Source organism: Antennarius striatus, chromosome 21, assembly GCF_040054535.1.
Source record: "Antennarius striatus isolate MH-2024 chromosome 21, ASM4005453v1, whole genome shotgun sequence".
Classification (NCBI taxonomy): Eukaryota; Metazoa; Chordata; class Actinopteri; order Lophiiformes; family Antennariidae; genus Antennarius; species Antennarius striatus.
Window position 1 is genome coordinate 885,943 of NC_090796.1, and position 16,843 is coordinate 902,785.

The window sequence follows — 16,843 nt, forward strand, 5'->3', positions numbered from 1 at the left end:
TCCGTGGGTTTCCTCGGCCCCGCCGGACTGTGACCTGAGGAATCCACCAATAAATGTTGGCAACTCAAACTTCGAGGTGCACACACTTTCTGCCCCACGGAACGCATCGTGTCCGTGGCGCCAGCTTCCGTGTGCTTCGACTGGAAGCGGGTGTTTCCAGCGTGTTGTGACACCGTCGCGACCCACGGGCACCAGCGGTCCGCTCGTCGTGGGGCGGTGGAGCTGCGTCAGGTCAGCGGAAGTTAAAAACACAATACCGGAGCAGGGGCCAACGTCCTTCACAATGAAAGCATCTAATGCATTTTGACGTTCATACTGCAATAGAAAAAAGACTCTAACGTGTTCACGTTAGGTAGACGGACATTTGGTATTTCGGTAGCATCAGGAGTGTTCATTTAGTTTTGTATCGACGCAAACTGCAGCGTTCACAACCCGCCCTGTGTTTTACTTTGAAAACCCTGACCGGAAGTGCTTCCTGATGTTGCCGAACGTGACTCCAGGAAGAAGAGGGATGTGGCTGCGACGTATTTATGCTGCCGTTCAAGATATGAAGATCACTGAATTAGCGTTGCGTGGAGAGCTTTGCGTGACCACCGGACACGGACGGTGTGGCGGCGGCTGTGTTGTCGATAGAAGTGTTTGTCGTCGGTGGCCACAAACGGCGAGCGGAGCCCTGCCGCGGGTGTCTTCAGCGCCGGACTCCTTCCATGACCGCCTGCCTGGTCAGCCCGTTCGCGTGTCCGAGTGATTCACGCTGCGTCAAGGTGCGTGGGTCACGGTCACGGAGGTGACTCCTGACCATTTATGGGGGGTTTGCTGAGAATTTCCCCCTTTCTCTTCATATGTCCACACCAGCCTGGCGTCATGATGGAATCCTCCCTGGCTCTCGACAGACTGGAAGTGACCCCCGGTTCAGCCGCCGTGGGGGTCCCCCTGACCACACGACAAGCCGCCCCCGACAGGTGTGGGCCCCAGGGCCAAGGGCATCTCAACGGCTGCGTCCCACTGTCACACCAGGTGGCGGGGCACAAGTATGGAGTGGACAAAGTGGGTAAGTCCTGGAATGCAGTGTTTTTCATTTCCTTTCAGTTACAGTTAGTCCGCACTATAAGGCGCACCTAAAGCCTTTAATATGATCAAAAACCGACAGTGCGCCTTAAAATCCAGTGGGCCTTATTTGTGAACAAAGTTTTGTAATAGGCCATTCATTGACAGTGTGCCTTATAGTCCAGTGTGCCTTATAGTGTGGAAAATACTGTAGATTGCTTTCTTTTAAATGAAGAATAAAGTGCAGAGTCCCTCTCACCATCAGTGGTTTTTAATCGATCGATATATTCCTGTATATACTGTACTTTAATCATCTGACTGGGAACTTCAAATGGGGCAGGGCTGGGGAGATCTAGAGATGAAGTGTAGAATCTATCAAATTCTTTTCACTGAATGATGTTGGTTTCCTGAAAGTGTGGATCAATCCAGAACACGGGTCACACGGGCAACAGACACGACCTACCAGGATGTATCACAGGTGGAAACAATGAACCTGTGTCCCGCTGGTCAGACTGGGTCCTCGGACCACTGGTCCACTGTCTCCAGTCGTATCTAATACTCAATGAAAAAGCCTGTTTTGCGTTATCAGGTGAGGACCTGAGCTGCACTGATGTGTGTGTTAAAGTAGACCGCAGGTACACGTGTGATGAACAGCAACCTACTGGACAGACCCCATTTTCACCATGGTGACCCACACAGGGAAGTATAGCAGACTGAGCTACACTAATGTGGCGACACTAAAACTATGTTGTTGTCACTACTAGATAAGAGCTGCATCATTTGTCACGTCGAACCGACTTCCTTGTGAGTTATTAGTATCTCGCTTATCAGCAGAATGGCAAAATGTTAAATTGATTGGTCTTTAAAGAACCTGAACTCTTTGCTCTGATGTGGCAAGAGAGATAAATGATGCGTGTAATTATGAACACATCTTCCTGTTTGTGACACTGTTTTCATCTTTATGCTGAACTTAGACATACGGGTCTATCGTTATTAATGTATACATCAGAGGTATGATGGGATACTTTCCTCTTATGAATGTGTTCAGTTTAGTGACAAAGTGTGTAAAAACAGAAGATGTTGTCCAAGTCTGTGTGCGTAGCTTATTCCTTACAGCCGTGTCCAGTTATTTTCTGTTGTCTTAAAGAGTTACGACTGGAGGGTTTTCACAAATATGATGGCATTGCGCAACAAGTGTCCCAGTTCTTTGCCCTGTGATTGGTCTACACGGCTCTCTGGTGCTCTAACACTAGTTGAGGTTTGTTTGAATGGAGCTCTACTGGTCCAAACACAAAGCTGAGACCCAAATCCAAGCTGGTTCTGTTCTTCTGAGTGTGAACGCGAACAGCCTGGCCACATGATAACGGCCTGGTATGAAAGTTATCTGAACTACGTGTTAGTAACCCCATGAACACACAAGGAAGTTCAGGAAGAACACAGAAACATGTTGCTACGGTGACACACCTCATTATGTTCTCACTCCATCAAGTTATACTGGAGTCAGACTCACAGATCTGCATGTGATCACACTGTGTAACGTCTTTGGATCAGTCTAGAGGACATCTGTAAACTGCATGTGGTTGAGGAACATTCAGAGGGAAGTGGACAGGAGTGCTTTGTGGATGTATCATCGCTCAGCTCCTCCAAGATATTAATTAGTTCTCAATCTCATCCATTTATTTGATTACTGGCTGAATTGTGGAAAACCCCTGACACTATTTCCCTCATAATTTGTGGAAGGTATGGATGGACGGAAGATCCCTTTAATACAGCCAGTTAAGTATGAAAAATAAAGTCGCTGTCAACATTTGACTTTATTTAAAACGTGTCTATTGAAGAAACTACTCCAACCATAGCAACTATGGAATGCTGTGCAGTTATTTTATGGAATGCAGTTTGATTATTTCTTCAAATACCTTTAAAGAAACAAGCATGGAGTGTAGTATTAGTAGTAATACTGTATGTTTGACAATGAAATGTTCTTATTTAAGTCCTCTTGGAGCTTGGTAGTGAAGATGGGTCACATGAGGTCAGGCCGACATTGTCATGTTTTGACACACAACCAGAAGCCTTTTCATTTCTTCAGATGAGAGTTGTAAAGCGAGATCTTAATGCTGTTAAACTTGTTAAACAGTTCATGATTGATTTACTGTAGAACCCATTCACATTGTGGCCTCTCTTGATATAATAATATAAAATATAAAAGGGTGTGTGTGGCAGAAAATGCATCTGCTAGTGGCTGATAGACAAGAAATTTCAGCCACCTGACTTTTCAGCAGAATGTTAGAATATTGATATTTCTCCCACCTATTGGTCTGATTAAGTTGGTTAGTTCCATCAGTTTATACATTAATATATTTTGATTAATCACCAATTTGAACTTATTTGTTTTACTCAAAGCAATGAGGGATGGATGGCATTACAGGCATCTAATAGTGTCTTTTCTTGGTTTTTCCTTTAGTGTTACAATAATATTATTTAGTGTTTATGGTGCTGCATTAGTCCATCCAAAGTTTTTACGATGTCAGACTAGTCTAATTCACAATATTTTATTGGTGTAGTAAAGCAGTTTTTTTTAGTGTTACAATCATTTGAGCCAATTTTTGTATAGAGTGCTATGGTAATATAATCCACTATCTTGTTTAAGTATTACAAGAGTCTTTATTTAGTATTAGTGTAGTCTGACCTGCTGCTATAGCAGACGTTGAATAAAGGAAAGAATCTGGTCCAACCAGCTCATCATCATCACAGTCAGATCACTGTATGTTTCCCATTCATGGCTTTAACCCTCACCAAGAAAAATGTTGGAAAAACAAGTTTATTTTGTGAAAAGGAAAGACAAGTAGAACAGTTAGAGTCAGTTCTTTTGTTTTACTGATTTACGGATTCGTTAATCTATTGAGATTAACAGACAAAACATGTATCTGTCTGATCCTTTGTGAAGTTTCCTTCAGAATCATGAATTTTTTACAAAAATGACTGACTTTAAGGTCTTCAAGGTATTAAACTTCAAGAAAAGTATTAAACTTCTTTAATAACGCTCTGATTTTTTTAGTTATAATTAGATAAGTAGAATAATGTTGTAAATAGACTTCTAATGTAGCCTGTAGCATAGTGGGTGCTATGACGTTACACGTACTAGTTGTGTCATTTAACTTCCTTGTTGGCATTCTTGAGAGTGGAGCGTTTGTGTTTGTGTGAGCTTTATTATGAACAGACGATAAAGATCAGCTGATTGTTTTTACAGAAGGAATCTGAAACCCAAGTGGGATGAACAAAATATGTGAGCTGAAACAAAGGGTAAATAATAATCTAAAATTAAGTATCACTTTTTAATAGTCTTGAAATGAATTTCCTTCACACCTGAACACCCCCCCTCCCCAAGAATTGGAATGTCAGGAAGCAGAATTTTTAAGTTCAAATGATGCGTAACCCTTTAATGAGCAACAGTTCATTAAAAGCCCATCATGCACCAGAAATGTGACGATGCGTCGTTTGTTTGACTGATTGTGAGACGCGTCTTTCTGTGTTTCAGGTATCTTGCAGCATCCAGATGGAACCGTACTGAAGCAGCTTCAGCCCCCGCCCAGAGGCCCCCGAGAGATGCAGTTTTACAGCATGGTAATACGTTTTCTGTGCATTAACACATTCATGTTAGTGTCGTTTAGGGATCAGTGAGAGAACTACAATGCTGCCCCCCCCCCCCCTGTTGGTGTCTCCGGTTAGGTTCCTGATCTTAGTAGCTCATGTTTGTCTTTTGAAGTTAATTTTGTGATGTTGTGATCATTTCATGTTTATGCAGGTGTAATGAGAAGTCAGATTTTGTATTATTCAAAGTAGTCCACTGCAGATGTTTTAGAATCCAGTTTTAAGTGAGTTCAGCCTCTTGAACTCCATAAACATCTTTTCCAAAATGTTTACCGTGTGTTTTCATTTAGAGTTCTGTGTGTTTTGGTCCTGTTTAACTTAACTTGGTAAAATTGTGATTTGGTAAAGATAGATAGATAGATAGATAGATAGATAGATAGATAGATAGATAGATAGATAGATAGATAGATAGATAGATAGATAGATAGATAGATAGATAGATAGATAGATAGATAGATAGATAGATAGATAGATAGATAGATAGATAGATAGATAGATAGATAGATAGATAGATAGATAGATAGATAGATAGATAGATAGATAGATAGATAGATAGATAGATAGATAGATAGATAGATAGATAGATAGATAGATAGATAGATAGATAGATAGATAGATACTGTATTAATCCCGGAGGAAATTGCACATATAAATGAGTTTCTTTTACAGTTTTACTGCTCTGACTGTTTTCCCATGTGTGTCCTGTCTGGTGTGTGTGTCCTGTCTGGTGTGTGTGTCCTGTCTGGTGTGTGTGTCCCAGGTCTATGTGGAGGACTGCAGTGATCCATGTCTTCTGGAACTCCAGAATCATCTTCCCAAGTACTACGGCACATGGTCTGCTCCTGACAGCCCCAGTGGTGAGGGACTGAACTCTGTCTAATGTGTACTGATTATGTGTCATGGTTGTTTAACCCTCTGGGGGGTTTTTAGTTCGGCCTTTAGTTCAGGGGGGGTTTCTACTGCACCAGTAGGAACGGGCTAAACTCACCCTAACATACGTGTCCAGCGTCGATATCACTGTTTGTCATCAAGGCCCGTCACAGTGAATACGATTTATCGACTGTAATTATCTGAGCCAAAAACAGTGATTTAACATTGAAGTTAGGTTTAGCATAAATTCTGCTGATGGTGATTGGCTGTTACTGGAGAGTCTCAGATGAACAGAAGACAATTTAATCACTCAAGGCAATGTGTTGTTTGACATTTATTAGATTTCATGACTGTGAAAGGTTGTTGTTACATGTCTTGTAATGTACGTGTCATAAAGTGAGAACACCCGACCGTCATCACTGAAGTTAGTTTCACATTTGAATGAGTGAACTTTACTTTATTACCCCGTGGCGGGTTAGGGTTAGTCACACGGTTGTTAGTCACACGCATATATGTGAGCACAGGTCAGTAACACACACACACACACACACACACACACACACACACACACACACACACACACACACACACACACACACACACACACACACACACACACACACACACACACAAGGGAGGTGGTGCAGGTGAGAGGGGGGTAAAGTGGCAGGCAGTGACTTCTTGGTGCGCCCCAATGAGCAGCTTATAAAGGGCACCTTGCTCAAGGGCACCTCGGCAGTGGTCATGAGGTGAACTGGTACCTCTCCACTGCCAGTTCACAACAATTTTTTTGTCCTTAAACGGTGACCCTCCGATCCCCAGCCCAACACCTAGTGGACTGAGCTGCTGCCCCCCACTGTTTGAGGGTTGACCCATGTTTGGGGTCACAGGTGACAAAACATGAAACACTCAGATAAAACTGTGTGGATTCTTCAGAATGTCACCAGTTTACAAAAACTGATAAAAATAGCTGTTTAAGTCTGAATAACTGATGCCTGAAGACATTATTTTGTCACAACATGATCAGTTGGTGATGGATCTTAAAGAATTGTGAATTGCAGCTGTTGAAAAGTCGTAAGAGCAGCCAGCACTCAGTTTGAAATGTTTTAGCAGTGAATATATCACAATAATAATGATAAAAATAATAATAATTTAAAATGAGTTGTTCTTTTCATTTTTATCATTGTTAAATAATTCTAATAATCATCTACATTATTAATGGTAATAATTATAAAAGTAACTTCATCATGCTTCTAATTCTGGTCTGATGTATAGTTTTATCCCTGGTGATAAATCCTCTGGTCCAGTATCTGCTGGGTTATATTCTGTGGCTTTTCAAAGGATTCTGGGTAAACCCCCATCAGTTTCACTTGAAGATGATGATATTGGTGCTGTTTTAGCTGTGTGAGCCTGAGCCACCATTAGCTCTTCTTAATGGGCCTTTCAGTCTTCTGAATGTTATGCAGTTTTTATGCGACATGAGGGAGGTTTTTGTTGAACTACTGAAGTATTTAAGCTTCACCTTCATCATACAAAATGTCTTTAGTCTCATGTGAAAAGGAGTAACAGCTCCATCAGCACTTCATCCCTCTTATGTCCACGCCTCAGACCTGTACCTGAAGCTGGAGGATGTCACCCAGCGCTTCATCAAGCCGTGCATCATGGATGTGAAGCTGGGCCAGCAGAGCTACGATCCCTTTGCCTCACAGGAGAAACGGGAACAGCAGATCAGAAAATACCCCCTGATGGAGGAGATGGGCTTCCTGGTCCTGGGCATGAGGGTGAGTTTGGAGAACAGCTAATTTAATAATTAAACTCCAGAAATTATCTACTATTATCTATTAGATCAAGTTCCTCAGTCCGCAAACATTTCGGTTTGAGTCATTCTATGTTTCTTTGGGCTGTTTTATGTCTTTTAAAATGTTTTCGGTTGGATAGAAGAACTTTCCTGCTCTGTTTTACTTGTGCTGCCCCAGAAATGGACTGTAAAACATGGTGTTCCATTGTCACTGCAGAGAACATAATGAATTAGTTTGCTGTTTTATGTGGACTGTTCTTTAAGCCCATTAAATGAGAAATTAGAGTTGAATTTATTTATTTTTTCCACTGACGTTGACTGTAAACCCTGCAGCTCTACTGGCATTCCTCCACACCTAATCAAAAACATCTTACGGAATTTTACAACTTTTTAAAACTTTGACTCAGTCTCAACTCCAAGTGTTTTCAGATGTAGACTGTTAGAAGATAGTGGAAGGAAATCCCAGAATGCTGTTAGAACAGAGGCAGCAGAACTGAAAGATGACCACTGTTCTGGTAAAATAAGTGTGTATAAATGTAGTAAGTCTTCACAAATAATCATGCAGAAATGTTAAATTTGCATGAGAATATCTGCTTGCAGTTTTGCACAATAGACATGTTTTTTGTATGCAGTTGGTGTTATTTTGTTCCTGTTGTTGTTCCGTGGTGTTAATACCATCACATCTGTCACTAGTTCATAACAGCAGCAACAGAAGGGATACCCGAGTAAACCCAGTCACCTAAAAGGAATCTGATGCCACATTGCTGTTGAAGTAAACGACCTGATTCCTGTTGCTTTGTAGAAAAGTCTGATTCCTATCTGAACCATAACGTAACGTACTGGTATAGTGGGGGAAAAAAGTGTTCAGTCAGCCACCAATTGTGCACATTCTCCCACTTAAGAAGATGAGAGAGGCCAGTAAATGTCATCATCTGTACACCTCAACTATGAGAGACAGAATGAGAAAAAAAATACAGAAAAATCACATTGTCTGATTTTTTTAAAGAATTTATTTGCAAATTATGGTGGAAAATAAGTATTTGGTCAACAACAAAAGTTCATCTCAAAACTTTGTTATATACCTTTTGTTGGTAATGAGAGCGGTCATTACAGTTTTCTGTCAGTCTTCACCAGGTCTTCACACACTGTTGCTGGTGTTTGGCCCATTCCTCCATCAGATCTCCTCTGGAGCAGTGATGTTTGGGGGCTGTCGTTGGGCAACACGGACTTTCAACTCCCTCCAAAGGTTTTCTATGGGGTTGAGATCTGCAGACTGGCTAGGCCTCTCCAGGACCTTGAAGGACTTGTTACAAAACCAATCCTTTGTTGCCCAGGCAGTGTGCTTGGGATCATTGTCCGCTGAAAGACCCAGCCATGTTTTGCCTTCAATGTCCTCGCTGATGGAAGGAGGTTTTCACTCAAAACCTCACGATACACGGCCCCATTCATTCTTTCCTTCACACGGATCAGTCGTCCTGGTCCCTCTTCAGGAAAACAGCCCCAGAGCAGGATGTTTCCACCCCCATGCTTCACAGTAGCTATGGTGGTCTTTGGACGCAATTCAGTATTCTTTCTACTCCAAACATGAGAAGTTGTGTTTCTACCAAAGAGTTCTATTCTGGTTTCATCTGACCACAGGACCTTCTCCCAGTCCTCTTCTGGATCCTCCCAGTGCTCTCTAGCAAGCAGACGGGCCTGGACGTGTCCTGCCTTAAGCAGGGGGACACGTCTGGCTCTGTAGGATGAGTCCTGGGGCGTAGTGTGGTCCTGATAGGAGCCTTTGGTACTTTGGTCCCAGCTTGTATGTCCTCCATTTTCTAATAATTGCCCCCACAGTTGATTTCTTCACACCAAGCTGCTTGCCTAGTGCAGATTCAGTCTTCCCAGCCTGGTGCAGGTCTACAACGTTGTTTCTGGTGTCCTATGACAGCTCTTTGGTCTTGGACATAGTGGAGTTTGGAGTGTGACTGTTTGAGGTTGTGGACAGGTGTATTTTATAGTGCTATTGAGTTCAAACAGGTACCATTAAAACAGGTAACGAGTGGAGGACAGAGGAGCCTCTGAAAGAAGAAGTTACAGCTCTGTGAAGCCACAAATCTTGCTTGTTTGTAGGTGACAAACCAAATACTTATTTTCCACCATAACTTTCAAATAAATTCTTTATAAATCAAAGAGGTGAATTCCTGGATTTTTTTGTCATTCTGTCTCTCATAGTTGAGATGTACCTATGATGACAATTACTGGCCTCTCTCATCTTCTTAAGTGGGAGAACACGCACCATTGGAGGCTGACTAAACACCCCCCCCCCCACTGTATTTACTGATCCACCGCTGACAAGCGGCTCCACATTTCCTAGATAACAAATTTCAGCCACTACCCTCACAAATCTTTATCGCACGCAAGTCAGAAGGGGAGGGCCACCTGAGAGTGGGGGGGGGGGAGAAAACATGAGATCGAGCCTAACAGTCCGTCTAAAATTATGTTCCCAAACATCATCTAGCATAAACCCACATTGTTCTAAGTCACACACAACGGTGTTAACTGTCAGCTGTCAGTCATCATTTATGGATCGGTCTCCAGGGTTCTTATTGTACACACAGACCACAGCTGGTCTCTGCTCTAACCTTCTGAGTCGTCAGTCAGACTACAAATCCAGATAACGTCCTGAGTGACACATTAACAATCATTTCCACACAGATAGTGATGATGGGGGTGAGTTGCTGTTTAACACACCTGTGAAATATTCCTGTAGATTCCTCCTAGAGCAGTAACTCTGAACCGTCATGACTGTCTCTGCTCATTTCTTTGCTCATAGACACATGACAGGAAAGGGATGGAGAACTTCTTATCTGTTGGACAGGAAGAAAGTTGAATCAAAGTCTGTCTGGTTCATCTTTTCCATTGCAGTCTTTAGGCTACAGGAAAGACAACTATCTCTATCTAATGAGGTCGTTTTCTGTCCGTCATCAAAGTTTCCATGAAATTAAAATGTGATTAGTAACTGCGGTTTCAATACTCCAGCCATTCAACACAGCCACTCTTTCTACATCATTTATATAACAAGTTAAAATTCTCAAATACAGCATGTTTTTCCACGTGTTAGATATTTGATCCGGTTATAGGACAGTATGAACTGGATTTATCAAGATACAGTAAAAGCACTGAAGCTACAACTAAAATTGCAAATTATTTTGCAAATTAAAAATGACTTGACACACAACTAATTGTACAGTGAAACACTGCTATATCACTATATACTTCTGATGAGACTAAAAGTCCTACGTGTCTCTTTAGCATGTCTAGCCCACTGGTGGTCCTGAGTGACACTACTGGCCAAAAATTAAGCCCCATTTTTATTCTATAATTAAACATATCAAGTACAATATTCAATATAAAGTTGTTCTTTCAGATGGCAAACCAAGTTTTTCAATGTAAATGTCTTTAGCAGAAGAAAAAGGTATTTCCCATGTGTTGAATTTGTTGGTTTGGACCAATTGAGTCACCTGGGGAGGCTGTCAATGAATAATCTGGCTCCCAACACACCTTTACAGGGACAGATGCCTCTGCTTTGAGTTTGTAAAGGACGTCTGAGAACCAGGTCTGAGATGAGCACACACACCTGTACTTAGAGTACGTCATGTAGTCTGTGTAAAGTAAGAAACGGTCCATTGTGTGACGGTGAACCTGAACAGACTGGTGTTGTTCTGACTGAAGCTTTATGGCCGTGTGTCTCCACCCTTTACTGTCTGCTCATAAATTAAGTGTCAACTTGTGGACTTTAGCTCATGTGGTCTTTATGGAGACTGGTAGATATGAATGTAGGGGGGGGGGGGGTCGTGTTTGCTTTATGGGCTGAGATCACCTGCAGCTTTCAGAACACGGTTTTATTCTATCTCGGAGGAAGCTTTGACGCAAATTTGTTTCAGAGGAAAAGGTGTTCTTACCAGAATGGTGCTGTCGTCCTATTTAATGTAAATATCAAATGCTGTGACGAACCTACGGGGCCTTCCCAGGTAAACTAGGACTGGTCACATTTTAACCAATATGTTAGTTTCATTTGAGCGGTAAAGGAACAAGACACCAGGTCTGTGAGGAGGAATCTGTTCACTGATGTGGAATCAGCTTCAGAAACTGTTCCTGCTCATGTGATAACTGGACTAACATGAAAAACAAATGGAGATCACCTTGGCATTGGACTAAATAAAAAAATGAAAAAGACTCATAAACCAGTGGAGAACCATTGTAGCATCTTGTCTCTCTTATCCGTGAAAGAACCAGAACTGATTGTGTGGTTGTGTTTGTCACTACCTCCGGGGTTGATAAGGGTCACACGTCATGGACATGTTGCACCCTCATTTTTACTATAAGTAGTTAAAAATGAGTCCCGTCGGGTTTGTAACGGTACTTGTGTTTCCTGGTTGGGGCTGGTTTCAGAGGTTTGGTGTGTGTGGTGGTTCAAACCTGTTCTGATGGTGGGAACAGAATCTTCTGCACTAATCAGGAGTTGGATCAACAGGAGAATAATTAGTGGTAATGATGGTCCTGATGGGAGAGTGGTGTGGGGGAGGGGAAGAGTTTTAGATTGAAAGGAAGAGATAAGATGGTGATTGAGTTCAGAGCTGAGAGAACCCTCAGATGTCACACACACACACACACACACACACACACACACACACACACACACACACACACGCACACAGGGGGAGGTAGAGTGGCGGGCAGCCCTTTTGTGGAGCACCCCAAATATGATGGTGAACAAAAATACTGAGATAACAACAACGTGGCAGAAAGAGGCGTCTGAAGCACACCGTGGTCGGTGGGGTGGGGGGCAGCCACAGAGCCCTGGGGGACCCTCTGGGGGACCCTCCGGCCCCCCAGTCCAGACCGATTGGATTGAGCTGCTGCTGCTAAACGTTTCTTTATTGTGTTGCAGGTGTACAAGTTGTGCAGCGACACGTTTGACTCCTATGACCAGCACTATGGGAGGGGGCTGGTTAAAGACACTATTAAAGATGGTATGTGGATGTGTGTGTGTGTGTGTGTGTGTGTGTGTGTGTGTGTGTGTGTGTGTGTGTGTGTGTGTGTGTGTGTGTGTGTGTGTGTTCACCAATCATGAACCATTATTAACGTGAAGTCAGGAGGCCTCTTACTCTTTTTCTTGGAGAATAGACATGACTGAAAATAAACATACATCCCATATTTTTGTCCAACAAGCAGCTTGGTTGTAGCAGCTAGAGGAACTTAAAGGAACATTTCGCACAAAAAGTTTACACACAAAAAAACCACAGAACAAAACCATACTTTCCTTTGCTTTTTCTGAAGGGATGATTGTGTTGAGGGTTTGAACTTCTCCATCCTTCTCTCTTCCAGGCCTTGTTAATTTCTTCCATAACGGGTTCAGCTTGAGGAAGGACGCCGTGTCGGCCAGCATCTGCAGGGTGCAGCGGATCCTCGGCTGGTTCGAGTCCCAGCGGCGGCTCAACTTCTACGCCAGCTCCCTCCTCTTCGTCTACGAGGGTCTCCCTCCTTCTCTCTCATCACCTTCCAAGTCCTTACGTCTGAACGCCCCGTCTGTCTGTGTACCCACAACGAAGACTGCTTTGCAGACATCAGTGGGGGGCAGATCGGAGGGGGTGGGACAGGAAGAGGAAGTGGCCGAGTATAACAACAACATTCAAGTGTCTGTGCCCCGAGAGTACAGCCGAGCCAGTATTTACACCAACCACACAAAACCTGGCCATCACTGCTATGCTAAGGGTCATCTCCATGGCAACAGTAGAGATGGAGATAACGTGGAGACGACGGTGAACTCATTTCCTGGAGGTAACATCTCATCTCTGCGTGGGGAGGACAACTCCACGTGGAAACGGACAGGCGAGTCGCAACGAGAGCCAAACACAAACGGAAACAAATCCCAACTGGAAGGGAAGAACGACGCCGCGGAGAGGAGGAACAGCGGCAGGGGGGTGGAGGAGGAGGAGGAGGGGCAAAAAGGGCAAAGGGGCGACGTCACAGAGGGCAGCGGACGGGACGTGGAGGTCAGGATGATCGACTTCGCCCACGTGTTCCCCAGCGAAAGCCCCGATCACGGCTACATCTACGGGCTGAAACACCTGCTGACGGTGCTGGAGCAGATCCTCTGTGAGGCTGCCTAGAGCTCAACCCCCCCCATCTGCTCAGTGAACCAATGACAGAACCATCATCACCATCACTAGCGCTGATGATACAGCCGTGTTCTCCAACCTGTTTTGTGCCACAGACCAGTTTAACGTCAGACAAAAATGTTATTATGCAACTTTCTTTTCGGTTGAAGTGGTAGGTTCTCCGTCTGTCTCCACACCGACTTTAACGCTGCGCAAACAAACTTTACAAACACATTTGTTTTTTGTCCATTTTGGTAGTTTGGGCGTTTCAGTTTAGCGGTAATGTACTCTGTGTTAGCGGCCAGCGCGGCCCCTTTAAGGAAATAGTCATGTGACCGAGGCAAGCATCTTGATAAGTGTCAAGAATTTTTATGGTGAGAAACTGGAAAACAGAGGAATGATGGATGGAGACGCGCTGGACTCTCAGGTTAAAGCAAAACGTCTGCAAAGCCTTAAGTGTTTGTTTTCCCTTCTGCTCTAAATCGTTTCAGATCGTCTAACATGACAATTTATTGTTCAGTCTCCAGGAAATTTACCCCACTCCCAATAAATATTAATGGTGAAAGGTTTCATCCTCACCCCCCCACCGTTCTGCTTTATCTAAACAATCCAATCCCACAGCGATGAAGGGAAGGTCCACTCACCAGCCTGCTTTAACACCTTTATTTACTGTTGAGAACCAGGTGTCAGCACAACTTTCACAAACCTTTAAACATCTCAGAACATCTCACACGGTTTGACAAGAATCTTCTGACACACGTGGTCAGTAGCTGCTAGCCTCCAGAGGAGATTCACAGCAGGTGATGGTGATGATGGCGAAATGGAGACATTTCACTTGGAGTGAATTTTACTGTTTTTCATATAAAGTGACTGGATCAGGTGTACAGACCCCTTTGGATCAGTGATCAAGAATGACTCCTAGGAGTCCCTTTGCTCATATGAGAGCCAGTGACAGTCATGACCAGGATGTTGATCTTTATTACATGACTGGTTTTCTTTTATTCACCGTGTAAAAGTGTCTAACTCAGGTAACTTTACTGTAAAAAAAATGCTACTGCTATTTTCCTGTCACCAAGGTGATCCTCAGCTATTGTTTTATGGAGTCTTATTAAATGTCGATCATACGTGATCACTGTATGTCTTTTAGCCACGCATAACCTTAAAATGACCAAACATGTTATCTTTGACCAAATCTTCGTTTTTTTCCTGCCCTACTGTCAGAAACAAGATTATATTGCTAATATATTCCTGTCTTGTCTTGTACTTCTACTTTTTTTTATATAAAATTGATCACGTTTAAAGGTTTTCCATTGCTCCAGTAGGTTGGACTCAGGCACTAACTGTGAGTTGCATTTGAAGTGACTGTATTGTAGTTAATTGAGTTAGTTAGTTGAATTGAGTTAGTTGACTTACTAACAGAACGACAGCAACTGGATGGTTTCATGTCATATTTTGTTCCATTTTTTATGTTTATTTTTTGTCAGGATACAGATGTAAAAATGTTGTAATACTAGTTGATTGTATTCTCCCTTTATTTTATTTTATTTTGTATGAATGCCACTTCGACACAGCATCTTAAAAGAACAGTTCACTCAGAAATGACAATTCAGGTCTCTCATGCAACTGAAAAGTTAGATGAAGCCCCCCCTCCCCCATTCTAAAACTTTTTTGAGATAGAATCTTTGCTCAAGTGAATACCCTCTCTGAGGAAATCAATGTCAACACATCTCAACATTTTTCTGCCACCCAGAAACCGTTTGACTCAGTCGGTTGTAGATGGAGTCCATGCTGAAAAAGGATGAAGACATTTCACCACTTCTGTCTGCATGGGGTTGAGTGGATAATGACTGTTAAATTGTTTAAGTTGCTTTCTTTCTCTTGGTTTTCTTAAAATGTCTCATCTAATTTGTTGGCTGATGAAAGGTTTTTATCGTCCACTGGATGATTGGCTGGGGGTAACTGGATCAGACCACAGCTTTCCATTAAAAACAACATTCATTTATCTGTGATTGACTGATAGTTTTACAAAGGATGTGAATATAATCTCTCTAAAAGAGATGTCTGGACTGGACTAGGCATTTATGTTTGTTTGAGTTTCATCTTCAGGTATTTTGTAGAATGCAGTAAAGTTCCAGAAACATTTGCAGACTGAGATCCTTCACAGCATGGGGTTTGGAACGTTAACGTTTAAGTGAGCTGTTCTTCTGTAAAGTTTTACAGAAATGAGCATAACATAGTCCTCGCCCAGAAACTTTGGACTCATATTTTTAACTCTACCCTGTGGTCCCTCAAGCATATTATGATTTTAACCAATAGTGTGCCCAGGCCTCTTCAGTATATGTAGATAATAATGTGTGAATATATTGAAATATGAAATTGACTTAATTTTAATCTTAACCAAAAGAGACTGCCGAAATCTATCAGAATATAATTTTTATATATAACTTTTGTTTTTGTGTTTAATTTTTCAATGTAATATCTGTGTTTGGAATATTGATTATTTATCATGGTGGCAGCTTTGAGATTCTCTGTCTATTGTGTCATGGCTAACTGGCAAACCGTATCATGCATTCATATGCAGTGGAATCGGACTGACTCATCGTGATTCATCCTGTGACTTCCTCCAATCAGTATAAAGATAAATATATCAATGTTACTGTGACATCTTATTTCAGTGTTGTTGGGCTGCTCTACCAACACCTCCATACACCCTCATATTATAGAAATAAAACCTATTACAGCCGAGATCGTTCCAGAGTAAAGGAGGCAGATAGCTGAAGCTTCTGCCTCTTGTTCTACTCTTAAAAACCCGACGGGTCACCAGAAATCCTGCATCCTCAGAGCGAAGAGCCCTGGGGGGTTGATAGTTCAATGAGATCTTCAATGTAACACAGTAATAAGGAATTGCAGTAATCCAATCTAGAAGTAACAAAGGCATGAATGATTTTTTTTCTGCGTCTTGAAAGAAATTTCTAAATTTAGCAATATTCCATAAATGAAAGAAGGCTGTCAGGGACACAGACCTAATATGAGAATCAAAGGACAGATCTCAATTACAAATCACTCCTAAGTTCCTGACAGCATTAGTAGAGAATAAATCAATGTTATCTAAATTTCACTTCATTTCTGTCTGGATTATTTCACATGCAGGGTTTGTCAGTTGAACGTAACCGTTGACTGTTGAAAGTGAATATCTGTTCGGTTGTAAATAAAGGCTGAGGCTGTTTGTTGATGAGCGGTGTGGACACACGCAGCTGTGTTTGCTATGACGATGAGGATACGCCTTTAGCGGACAGACACAAACACGACTGAAGCAGCGCTAACTTGTTAGCCAAAT

General features: G+C 42.4%; 1 protein-coding gene across 1 annotated transcript; it reads left to right on the forward strand.

Annotated features, from left to right (window-relative positions):
- The first annotated feature begins 482 nt into the window (after positions 1 to 482).
- ipmkb (inositol polyphosphate multikinase b) lies at positions 483 to 15,019 on the forward strand. The gene is made up of 7 exons (XM_068305611.1): positions 483 to 764; positions 856 to 1,051; positions 4,583 to 4,668; positions 5,456 to 5,552; positions 7,174 to 7,346; positions 12,297 to 12,378; positions 12,734 to 15,019. Exons 1-7 carry the CDS (start codon positions 708 to 710, stop codon positions 13,516 to 13,518), a joined length of 1,476 nt encoding a protein of 491 aa, XP_068161712.1. The 5' UTR covers positions 483 to 707; the 3' UTR covers positions 13,519 to 15,019.
- The last annotated feature ends 1,824 nt before the right edge of the window (positions 15,020 to 16,843 follow it).

Coding starts and splice junctions, on each gene's coding strand:
- ipmkb (XM_068305611.1), top strand. CDS start 708: ATGACCGCCTGCCTGGTCAGCCCGTTCGCGTGTCCGAGTGATTCACGC. Junction 765..855: donor GTGATTCACGCTGCGTCAAG/GTGCGTGGGTCA, acceptor TGTCCACACCAG/CCTGGCGTCATGATGGAATC. Junction 7,347..12,296: donor TCCTGGTCCTGGGCATGAGG/GTGAGTTTGGAG, acceptor ATTGTGTTGCAG/GTGTACAAGTTGTGCAGCGA.